The 12,196-nt window shown below is 35.4% G+C and overlaps 1 protein-coding gene and 1 pseudogene across 1 annotated transcript; one reads left to right on the top strand and one right to left on the bottom strand.

The window, feature by feature from the left end:
* Positions 1-6,210: 6,210 nt before the first annotated feature.
* On the top strand, positions 6,211-10,605 carry LOC120167906 (transcription factor E2FB-like). Its single transcript, XM_039176787.1, has 12 exons — positions 6,211-6,354; positions 7,249-7,435; positions 7,622-7,678; positions 7,811-7,896; positions 7,978-8,066; positions 8,157-8,211; positions 8,849-8,901; positions 8,988-9,038; positions 9,136-9,184; positions 9,304-9,369; positions 9,453-9,529; positions 9,700-10,605. The coding sequence occupies exons 1-12, from the start codon at positions 6,262-6,264 to the stop codon at positions 9,926-9,928; spliced, it is 1,092 nt and encodes a 363-aa protein (XP_039032718.1). The 5' UTR covers positions 6,211-6,261; the 3' UTR covers positions 9,929-10,605.
* A 137-nt stretch (positions 10,606-10,742) lies between these two features.
* Positions 10,743-11,889, bottom strand: LOC120167907 (annotated as a pseudogene).
* Positions 11,890-12,196: the final 307 nt, after the last annotated feature.

Genomic DNA, 12,196 nt, shown 5'->3' with positions numbered 1-12,196 from the left:
AACCCTCTCTTCTCTCTTACCGTCGTTCCTCTCTATAATCTCTCCCTATCTCCATATTTCATCAAAACAACATTTTTAATCGGAATTCTCTTCAAATATCATCTCCTAAACCTGTTGGAATCATCAAAATTGTGCAAACTTCATCTAATCTCACTCAAATCTGAAAATCTTCAAGGTATTTTTCTAAAACTTCTTTTTCATCAATTTTTTATTTTAGAACTAGTTTTAATTAGTTATAGGTTGAACTTTAGATCAGGCATTGATTGTTTAGTGATTAGAAACTAGATTTTACAACTAATTTCATAAAAAACACAAGAATTTTCCAAAGTTCTTTGAAATTTTTGAAATAAAAAAAAATTGTTTTTCAAATTATTGTGTTTTGATTGAATTATGTTGTTTTTATGAAAACTATACATATATTGACTTTCAAAATCTTATTTTTCAATAGTTTTTCAAAACTTTGCCCATTAGGATTGGTTTAGAGAACCTTGAAATATTGAGGACTCAATTGAGTTTTGGGATTGATTACATTGCATACATGTGTTTTATAATTGCAGGTTATTCATTCTATTCTGATTTTCTTAAACCATGTCAAATCCTAAACGTGCTAGGTCTTCATCTAGTCGTTCAAACCAACAACCAAATCCACCTCCAAATCCTCCTCCTATTCCTGAAATTCCTATTCCTAATCCCGTTGATCCTAATATGACTATCCAAAACTCGTGCTTCAATCAACATGGTCCTAGAAATCATCGTTTTTGGTATTATCAGTATTTTGACTCTTACAAAATTAGAAAAGAACGTATCCCATCTCTTCAAGCTATGATAGATATCAATTTTAGATATCTTCCTCTTTTACAAGAGTGGAAATTTGATAAACTTTGTGACCTTGAACCTATAGTTTACCATCAACTTGTTCGCATATTCTATTCTAATGCCGTTTGTATTAAAAACTGAGCTCAAACCAAAACCTTAGGAGTTCGTTCCTATCTCCTAGGACAATTCTTCCATCTTGACTCGGTTTACATAGCCAATAAATTAGGATTAGATAATGATTGTATATCAAATGAAAAATAGATTTTAGGTTCTTGTTATAAAAGAAGGGATAGTGCGAGTGTCTTAGATCTTCATGATCGTTTTCTTCATCTAATGATTTCTTGGTGGTTTCGACCATCCGGAGGTCGTTACTCAACTCTTAGAGCCTTGGATCTTTGGTGGTTACATTGTTTCCAAAACAATATTAAAATAAACCTACCTCAGATTATTTTTGCTGAAATTGTTGAAACCGTAAATCTTGTTCCTAATAAGAAACTATGTTCATCTCTAGTTTACGGTTGCATTCTGAGTAATCTATTTTCTAAAGCCGGGCTTAGAGTTGGTATAGATGTCGTATTTCCTCTCAAAAATCAAATTAATATTCTTTCCTTAACGAGAGTGGGATGGATAAAGAATAAAGAAACCGATGAATGGGTTCGATCCTCTGAGGATACTCCGGGAGCTAGTTCTTCACAAGCTCCACCAGAACCTGACGACGATCCCGAGCTTGAACAATTAATGCAAGCTATTGACGAAGCCGACGATGAGCCGGAGCAGCACGAGGAACAAGCTCAACAAGACGATCAAGTGCCTCCATATTTTCAATCATTTATGGAGACATTTGATTTCTGTTATGCATCATTGGATTCTCGCTTCACTTCCATAGAATCTCATTTCTCGACTATGGAAGCTCAATAATTGGAAATTCTCCAGGAGATGCGTGCAAACAATGAAGCAACCAACACTCGTATTAATGCACTCACTCATGAAACGACAGCTATGCGAGCTTATTTCCCTCCTCCCGATCCTCCTACGAATGCTTGAACTTTGATCTTTGCTTTGCTTGTTTGGATTGAACTTGGATATTTGCATTATTGTTAAAACATTTTGAATGTTTTTGGATTGTTTTTACTTTGGTTGTTTATGAATGTTTGAACCTATATTTGATTTGAATTTTATGTTTCAGTTTAATGTTTATCAATTTTTGAATCATTATATATATATGACCAATTTCCATTGCATATTTATTTATGAATATTGATTATGGAACTAATGACTAATGTTTCTCTTGATTGTGATCTTAGCAGCTTAAGCTATATATATTTATCATCAATTGGCTAAATGATTTCAAAACCTTGATTAATATCTTTTAAAAGTCTTTTTGATTTAATAAAAAGGGGGAGAAATGTTAAAGTGTTTTAAAGGGGAGAAGTGTTAGAGTAAGGGGGAGTAATTTCAAAACTTGATTTCAAAATCTTAAAATTACTAAAATGTTTTGTTATATCAAAAATTGGGAGATTGTTGAAAACATTTTGATATTTCGATATAACAAATTAAGATAAATGAATTTTAAGATTTTCTAAGTATATTCGATATAATTATTCGAATATCAAAATATTACTCCAAATCTTTCAAATGCCATTTTTAATCATTACTCAAGTGTAAAATTAAGTTTTAAACTTAAAATAATTTCAAAACAATTTTACAAAATATTTTGAACCATTTCAAAGCCAAAAATTCCAGATTGCTCAGAGGGAACCGATTCCCCCCCAATAGGGTACCGATTCCCCCTGAATGGTTTGGCTCCGAGAAAAACATAATGCTCGGAGGGAACCGATTCCCTCCCAAGGGGGTATCGATTCCCCCCCAAGGGGGTATCGATTCCCCTATGTTTAACGGTCGAAATATTTGAATTTTACACTTAGGGAACCGATTCCCCATGAGGGGGTACCGATTCCCCCCCCCACGCTCCAAGCTGTTTTATTAATAGATTTCACACTAAAATGGCTCTATTGACTCCACTAATCATCCCCAACGTTCAGAATCATTTGAAGGTGTATTTAAACAAGCTTAGAAGCCATTGATCAAAAACAAGAAACAACAAGCAACTAGAATCAAGAGAGAATCAAAGAGAAAGCATCAAACCTCAAGTTTGAGCATTTCAAGCCTATTTTTCATTCAATATTCATTTTGCTTTCAAGAACACTACTTGTACTCAATTGTATTCATTTTTTACTGTTCTTTTCTTTGTTCTAGAATTGTGCAAACAATCTACCTTGTGAGGATTTCCTTGTAAGTTTGCAAATTTGTAATCTTCTCTTTGAGAAAGAGTGTTCTCAAGAATTGGGGTATATTCTTGAGGGTGTTGTAAGGTTATCTCTTTGGCCTCAAAAGAAAGAACAAATTAGTGAATTTGTTGGAAAATCCTTAGTGTGGATAGCTAAGGTAGTGGACGTAGACTTTGATTGAGAAAGTTGAACCACTCTAAATCGCTGTGCAATTACTTTCAATTTTCTGCAAAAGCTTCCACAAAATTTTAATTGCCAATTCACCCCCCCTATTGGTCGATTTCGTCGATCGATTAACTCAACAAAATATCGGTGACCAAAGTCAATCATACCGAAAACAAAAGAGACTATTGGCGTAGTTTACCTTAAGTTAAATTTTCAGACCGATAACGTTTTTCAGAAAATGTTTTATGTGAAACACGCAGACCCTGAGTCAAAGATTAAGTAATCAAAATGTAACAATCGATAACATAAGTGACAAAAATTTAATAAATAAATGATATAAGTGATCAAAACGTATTTTTTTAATTTATTGAGTAAAAGTGATCAATTTGGTAGTTTACCTAATTAAAAATTAATCTTTTTACTAACATATCACATCATCAAACTAAAGATATTTGACATGTTAGTGATCAGTACATTATAAAACAATAACGAAAATGATCAACATGTTATAAACCGAAAATATAAGTGACTAAAACATTACTTTTAAAATTTAATAGTCAAAAGTAAATACTTATAAAACAAAGTGACCATTTCAATAGTTTTTCCGAAATAGTGCTGAGAGTGAAATAAAAGAAGGCTTTAAAGAATTCAACAGCAATGTGAAAAAAAGGCGGTTACGACCTTCGGCGAAGATTTCGATGACTTTGAAAAATGCTGATATTTTCAAAACGAGTCGTTTGAATATTGATGAAATGCACCGGCAGGATTGGTGGCGAAGGGAAGATTCCGGCAACTGTTTTGAGATTTGGAGAAAAATATGTCAAAATGAAAAATGAGTTTTCAAAACAATTTTCCGCTGCTCCTTTTGTTTTTGTTTTTTTATTATAAACATACAAGAAAAAAGAGGACAGCCAGTAAAGAGTTAATAGCAATGGAGCCGAGAATGGATCATTACGAGATCATGGAACAAATCGGCCGTGGAGCTTTTGGCGCTGCCATTCTCGTTTATCACTAAACCGAGAAGAAAAAGTACTATATATATTCGATAGGTACTCAATGCCCTCAGGTGTTAAAGAAAGGGATTCTGGTAACTCCATTTCCTCGTCTCCAGAACCCATCGGTGTTGTGAGAGATGAATTCGATATGAGAACCATGGCTAGGCGAGTGACCCTGGCATCAAGCTGCTATGAAGCTTTAAGTTCGACACCAGACGTCTCAAATAATCCTGCCGTTAAAGAGGTTAGGAACTCCATTACCTCATCTCCAAAATCCAAGTTATTGGATCCCGTGAATACACCGGCAAAGGAAACTTTGGATGTCAATTCTTATAGGCAAAGGGCAGAGGCACTTGAAGGGCTTCTTGAATTGTCAGCCGAGTTACTGCAGCAAAACAGATTGCAAAAGCTCTCCGTGGTTTTGAGGCCTTTCGGCAAAGTTCTGGTGTCCCCAAGGGAGACGGCCATCTGGTTATCAAAGAGTATGAAAGGAACGATGACCGAGGACCGCGAATGGAGTTCATGAAATACCTGTTTCCAGGGTGAGCTTTCTTTCTCTTTGCTAACTTAATTCACATTGCTGTTGTAAATTGTTAACTTCTTAATCACAACATTCATCTCCTTTCACCTCTCTCTGTAATTCTCTGATAGCATTATCATTTTACAGTTGGAAATACAAATCGTTCGTCCAAACAGATGTATGAATATGGTATAGAAATAGAATCACGTTTAATGCAAACCAAAGTGAAATTGCTACGATTTTTATTTGTTGGTTGTACCCTCGTGGCATTGTAATATAATTTTATGAATCAACTGAATTAGAGATGAGCAACTTGAAAAAAATTAATTTTTTTATTTGATTTGACTTAACTTGAATCGACTCATAATATCATAAATTTGATTTAATTTGAAAAATTTTAAGTTCGAGTCGAATTATAAAATAAAACTTGAGTAACTTAAATTTTTTAATAATTGATAAATTAGTGTAAAAGTTTGAATAGTGTATTTTAAGTTTGTATATATATATATATATATGAAAAAATATGTGTATATTGTATATATTATAGTAGATAGTTTAAAATTTGGAACTAAATTAACTTATCAAATTATAAAAATTATAAAAATCAAAGGGTAAATTACACGGATCATCATTGTACTTTGCTTTATTTTTTATTTTATTCATTGTACTTTAAAACTTGTCAATTTCATCATTGAATGTAATATAATTGACAAATTTGATCACCCAATCGTTTCCCCCACAAACGACATTAAACAATATTAGTTTATTAATTATTTCTTCTTCTTCACCCGAACTCTCTCTCCCTTTCGATCCATCGTCTTCAACCAACGATGGCTTACACCGCCGCCACTAGCAGTCTCAATGTCACATCCCGAGTAAACCCTAACCACCCAAATCGATCATCAAAACGTTGCAAATTATGAAAGCCCATAACGACGTCGCTATTATTTTTGCCATTTTTGATCGATTCTGTCTTCTTCGCACCTCACCGCCTTCACTAATGAGTTCCTTGTCAAGTTCCGACCGAAACCCAGGTGATAATGTCCCTTCGTCGTCGCTCTATCATCGTGCGTCTTACCTCCTCCGTGGGTAAGAGAGGAGGGATGATGGGGAAGATGACGTGAGCATTATGCTAGTTGGGGGTAACAGCTCAGTGACCCAAAAACTAATTTTATTAAGTTTAGGGGCCAAAAAGGCTAAATGTATAAAATTAAGTGATGAAATTGATCAGTTTTAAATTACACTGAGTAGAATAGGAAATAAAACGAATAATATTTCAGTTTTCAAATAAAGTTACGGAATTTATAATTTATTTATATTAATTTTCCCTCGTATTTGTTAACTTCTCTCCTTCCCGCTTTTTTCATTTCCCATTGTGCCAAACACTAGATCTCAAGAGCAGTTAAACCAATCAATTCCCCTGCAAAATCAACACCCGCAAAACCCACAGCTAACTTTCTCTGTAAAGCCATCGTTTATGGATCCCGGAGGCGATTATCACCGCTTTGCTACGACTGAGCCTCACCGCGTCGCCGATCAAGAACTCGATGCCATCGTGGTCAAGTCTCCTGTAGTTTCTTTTCTCCTCTATTTCAAACTTTGTAATTTAATGTGTTGTTGACCATGGGATTTAATTGAGATCTAATGTATGAAGTAAATTTTATGAATTTTTTATCGTTATTTGCTGGATTTAGAATTATTGGAGAAAAAAAGTTTGGTTTTTAGTTGATGGGGATTCTCTGTGGGTTTTTTAATTGGGAAGTTTGGCGGGGTTTGACGAAATTGGTTTATTGTTGGGTTAATTACTGTCTTGATTTGGTTTATTATGCTTAATTTGACTGAATAGGGTTTTATTAATTAAGAAAAAAGAAAGATAAAGTCGGGAAATATATTAAAAGATCTAAGAACAAAAACAAGGCCAAAGCATAAAGTAAATATAATGGAAAAACTTTCTACTACATCAAATACTAATATAAGTGTTAATGTGGAAGTTCAGGTCATTGACATGGATTATTCAGAGATTTATGTCATTAGAATTAGCTTTCTTCAGGCTACTGGTTCCGGAAATGATGTTTGTCGGAAGTAGAATTAAGCACAAAACCGGTATAGTCTTGACTGTCGTTAATAGCGCATTATGAAATGCAGCTTCTTACTAACCCAGTTTGAGCCGAAGTGAAGATTTTCCCCTTGGGCAAGTAACAGCCCATTTAACTTGTGATGATTTCATTTATTTGTATGTTTTGTTTACGAATCTATAATGCTGATCGGGATCGATGGTATTGTGAGTGGTAAAAGTTCTTGAAGCTTGGTTGTTTAATAAAAGATTATTGTTTCAATATTAAATTTTTTAGCATGCCAAAAACATTATTTACTTCGTGTGACAATTTCTTTCTTGATTTAATTTTCTCCCCAAAAATGAATGTCCTATCTTTCTAATTGCAATGTGAAAATATTGTCATATTAGTTTAAGAGGAAGAGTGATGTAGCAGATCAAGAAGTTGAGTCTGGTGACTGGGCCAGGCCTCCAGGGCACACTGAGGTGGTTGGCAGACCCCTCCAAACACCTGTATCAGGAAAAGGGGGGAATGCTCAAAAAACATCAAGGCTAACAAAAAACAGTAAATCTGGTCCTCAGGCTCCTTCAAATCTCGGTGAGTAGTATTGTACGCAAGTTATATGGCTAACGTGATGTCTTTGATTCTTCGATATACATCTTATTTAGTGACAGATCATTGTAAATCCACAAAATTTACTTCCAAACCTCTACTTTTTGACCTAGTTCTACTGATTAGGAATAAAAGTTGATGTAGATAATGATGAACTTCTGAAGCTCACAGGTTCTCCTGGCAATAATGTCACTCCTGGAAGTCCTTGCCGTTATGATAGTTCCCTAGGTATTTATTCTTCTTCTTCAAAATGATTCTAAATGTTACTTGGCTAATTATTGTTGGCATTGTTTCAAACATCTTATGGAATTGAGTGAGTAATTCGTAAGACACTCATAATGTTCTCTGAATTTAACCCAGGGCTTTTGACAAGGAAGTTCATCAATTTGATTAAACAAGCTGAAGATTGTATTCTTGATTTAAATAAGGCTGCTGGTACCTTGGAGTTAACCGTTTCATTGTTTGGGTAAACAATCCGGTCATATAATTCATTAATTATAGTTCTTGATGGTTTTCTATTCCTAAAGGTGCAAAAGAGGAGGATATATGACTTAACCAATGTTCTTGAAGGAATTGGTCTCATAGAAAAGAAAATAAAGAACAAAGTTCAGTGGAAGTACGAGTTACATATTTTATTCTCAAAACCCTTTTTGGCTCTGATTGATTTTCTGCTTAGGAAAGCACTCAAACCTTTTATTTAAATCGGGGGGCTTGATGTCTCAAGGCCTGGCGAAGTTGATGAGAATGTTGCCACTTTGCAGGTATGCTTTTTATAATTTTTGACAAATTGTTAATCAAGATGCAGATCCATGTATGGATTACGCTTCAGCTGTTATGATTTGTTATTTAGTGTTTGTACTTGATAGAAAATTAATCTAGTTTTACCGTCTTTTCCTCCTAATCAGGTGCATGTACATGTAATAATAGTTGATTTTGTGTTTCTCTCTGGATTATTTTATTGCAGTTTTGACTGTGTTCATTCAACATGGTTGTATTTCCATCTCAAATGATGAAAGTGTTGTGCTGGTTGAAATTTGAAAAAGACTATATATTCATTTATGGTAAAACCAATCTGATGTATAAGTGTGGATCCCCCAATGGCTCCTTAGGATACTGGGAATATTCTTTACAGCTTTTCAGACCTAGAGTTGTGTCAAAAGCCACATCATCTTTTCGACCTTTGTCTTTGTTGGCCTCTAATTTTAGCTCGGAAGTTACAGGCATGTTAATTGAATGTTCTAAGCACAAATGATGATACTTTGTTGAGTTCAGTTTAGCTAAGTTTTATTGTTAATAAGTACTATACTTGGCAATGATGGATCAATGTTTTTCTTTTTTCTTTTTGGTTTATCATCGGCCAAGTTTGTATTGAAAACTTCATAATGGTAACATTTGTAGGCAGAGATTGAGAACCTTTGTTTTGAGGAACACAGATTAGATGAAAAAATCACGTTAAGCTGCTATGGTCTCCTTCTGTGTCTCTCTTCAATCCATTTCATCCTCCGGATTGTTATTTACATTTCTTTTAATTGTATAGAGAAATGCAAGAAAGATTGAGGAACCTTAGTGAAGATGAAAATAATCAAAAGTAAACTTTCACTTCCTACTCAAGATGTTACTACTTTTACACTTTTTCCGTAATCTCAGCTGATCAACTTAAATCGTTTCATCTTTTCCCATATCAGATGGCTTTTTGTGACTGAGGAAGATATCAAGAGCTTACCCTGCTTCCAGGTTTGTTCATTGCTCAAACACTATATATTAATGTTTTTGGTTCAGTAATTGTGAAGTCATCTAGATCTGTTAACGCTGGGGATGCTTTCTTCTTTCTGTTGTTAATTTGCCTTGTTTAGAATGAAACGCTAATAGCTATTAAAGCTCCACATGGAACCACTCTGGAAGTCCCTGATCCTGGTGAGGTAATCTCAAAAGCTTGAAGAATCTAACATGTGTTATATGTTTTTATTTTCAATCTTAATAGCAACGTTCTCCTTAATAATAGGCTGCTGATTATCCCCAAAGGAGGTACAGGATTGTCCTTAGAAGCTCAATGGGTCCTATAGATGTTTACCTTGTCAGGTACCACTGCTTCTTATTGGTTAAAAGATGATATCCTAACATTGAAATTTCTCTTTTTTTTGTGGCATGGTAAATGCTTTGTGACAAAGACAAATGTCCATCCAAGCATTAAAATGTCAACTTTCTTGATGATTCTCTCTCTCTCTCTCTCTCTCTCTGTGATATTATAGCCAATTTGAGGAGAAACTTGAAGAGATACAAGGAGTGGATCCACCTCCAAACTTTCCATCAACTTCAGGCTTTAATGAGAACCCTGTAACAACAATGGTGCCGGAAGAGAGCAGAGGGAAAGACATTGAAATGAAGAGGCAGGACACTAGTAAAATGTGCTCAGATCTTAATGCCTCACAGGACTTTGGCGGATCGAATGTATCCTCTACTCTGATGTGTTCGGATTAATGCTATTTTTCCTCTTATTGTTTTTATTCCGTGACTCTTGGCTATAGCTTTGATCGAGTGGAACAAGTTTGATTCGCTAAACGAGGACCATGGCATGGCTGCTGTTAGCTCACCATGTCCACAAACGCCTCCATCAAATGTAACTGAAGTGCATTTTGCTAACTCAACCGGGAAGTGACAAGCATGTTTGCATATGTGAAAATGAAGTTTCCTCAACTTGTTTTATGTCGAGAGCATATCTGATACTTTGGACATTGGCGTGAATGTTCGCAAAAAGTTGGCTACTTAAAGTTCCTCAAAGGAGGAATCAAAGAACATGTAGTAGGTATCACAATCACTGTACAGGAGTAAAATACAAATGATCCACGTGATCTTGGTAGTAATAAGGTCATATTTTATACAAGTCTCAGTATATTACTCCATTCTATTTTGCTTTTATTGCATCAACCAGATCCTCTTGTCAGATTGACTAGCATAGCTCATATAGACATCATGAGGTGACAAACAACTGATCTTCTGTACCTTGTTTTTTTCTGTATTGAGAAAATCTTGATGAAATAAAGATGTAATCAATATTCAGTGCAGAGCAAGCTTGTTTCTGAGAAGATTTTCCACCTCTGCATACCTGAAATATGCAAGCTGACGCTGGCTGCAATGCATTGCATCACATAATACCTTTGATTCATATTGTCTTAGACCAGACTCCGATGACTGACAAGTTAAAAGGATTCAATTCTTTGATCTGTTTATCATTTGCAGAACTTGTAGATTGGTATTTTGATGCTGAAGTTGTATATAGGTTGAAACTCTTACATGATAACAATCTTATGTCTTATTTCCAACAAATCGGTGTTGTTCTTGCAATTAACCCGATTGCTAGCACACTGAAATCAACCAAAATCATTTTGGAGCTTCAAAAAACTCTTAAATCTCCAAGGGAAACAACAAAAGAGAAGATATGTTTTACCTGTACACTTAAATATTATGAGATGGACATTGAATTTGGTAGTACCCCCAAAACTCAATCATCTTTTTCAACCTTCTTTCCGATCCAACTCGCGACAATAGGAGTGAGAGCCACGGTTGGAGGAAACCTTATAGGAGATGCAGCTTTGTGTGCAGCATATGCTAAAGCAAAGGTCCCGACTTTCTCTCCGGTCGCATCAGTTGAGATTCCCACCTAAAAGTCCCATCTAATGGTTAGTCCTCTGAAACCTTTCATCATCACAAGTTATGAAATGAAGCATTAAGGAGAATTTGCTCATATGATGGATTTTGTTTTACCTTTTGCAGCAGTGCTTGAACATCAACGCCTGCATTGATGAGTACATAACAAAGGGAGAAGGATATCAAGGAGAGGGTAATAGAGGTTGCCAAGTAGGCTCCTCCATATTTGGCTAGAAGCTCTTTCGCTTGATCCCCCTTTGATTTCTTCTCTTCCCCTTCTTCCTTTGAGCTGAATATCTTGAGGTAAAGTTCACAAAAATACACGAATCACAGAAAAGAAGTTAGCTTCTCATTCACAAAACCCCAAAAAATAACATCTTTCTTTAATCTACCAGGCACCACATGTTAATGAGAGGCTCTGCAAACAGTTGGCTACCAAGCTGAATTTGTGTGGTTGAGGTTTCTTAGCAATCAAGCCTACGAAATTAAGCATAAGTAATGAGGAGGAGGAGTAGAAATACGTACCTTCCATAACCCAACTTCAAGGCCTTACTTCTTTGTAACTTCATCCGCATATGATGAAGTAGGGGCTTTAATTTCTTCAGTTTTTTCTTTGATAGCTTTGATTTTGAAGGTTTTGAGGTTGGGTTTGATGGAAGTTGAAGTTGAAGCAACGGAGAAAAGCTTGGGATGATTTTGGGCGTTGAAGAAAGAAGTGGAAGAGAGAGGAGTAGGTGTTGGAAGTGTTATCGCCATTGTTGTTAAGCTTACCTCTATCCGGAAAAAAAAGGGGGGGGTGGGAGGGGGGAGGGGAAGTTTAGATTTTTAATGTTTCTTTATTGACAATACCGGCCCTCTAGTTTTTTCATATGTTTCTGGTTGGTTATAAATCCAGGAAAGCTTCTGAAATTGAGGCCAAATTTCAACGTACGTGTCTTCATTTCCCTTCATTATCTCTCAAGGTTAGGGTTAGGGCACCCGCCACGCTAATTTTACTTCAATTACTATTAATTTTTTTTACGAGAAACAAACTCCCGGGCTTAACTCTATGATTCTCATCTCGAGGAGCTGCCCCGATGCTTTTTTGGGACTCGGAATCAG

This window comes from Hibiscus syriacus, unplaced genomic scaffold (genome assembly GCF_006381635.1).
Source record: "Hibiscus syriacus cultivar Baekdansim isolate YM2019G1 unplaced genomic scaffold, ASM638163v2 tig00111708_pilon, whole genome shotgun sequence".
Classification (NCBI taxonomy): domain Eukaryota; kingdom Viridiplantae; phylum Streptophyta; class Magnoliopsida; order Malvales; family Malvaceae; genus Hibiscus; species Hibiscus syriacus.
Note: the sequence above shows the minus strand (reverse complement) of the source record. Positions and strands in the feature narration are given on the sequence as shown.

What these genes read in the sequence shown, in the direction of transcription:
- LOC120167906 (XM_039176787.1), top strand. Translation starts at nt 6,262, where the DNA reads ATGGATCCCGGAGGCGATTATCACCGCTTTGCTACGACTGAGCCTCAC. An exon ending in AAGAACAAAGTTCAGTGGAA is followed by an intron (nt 8,067 to 8,156) that starts GTACGAGTTACA and finishes TATTTAAATCGG; the next exon opens with GGGGCTTGATGTCTCAAGGC. An exon ending in AGATTAGATGAAAAAATCAC is followed by an intron (nt 8,902 to 8,987) that starts GTTAAGCTGCTA and finishes TTAATTGTATAG; the next exon opens with AGAAATGCAAGAAAGATTGA.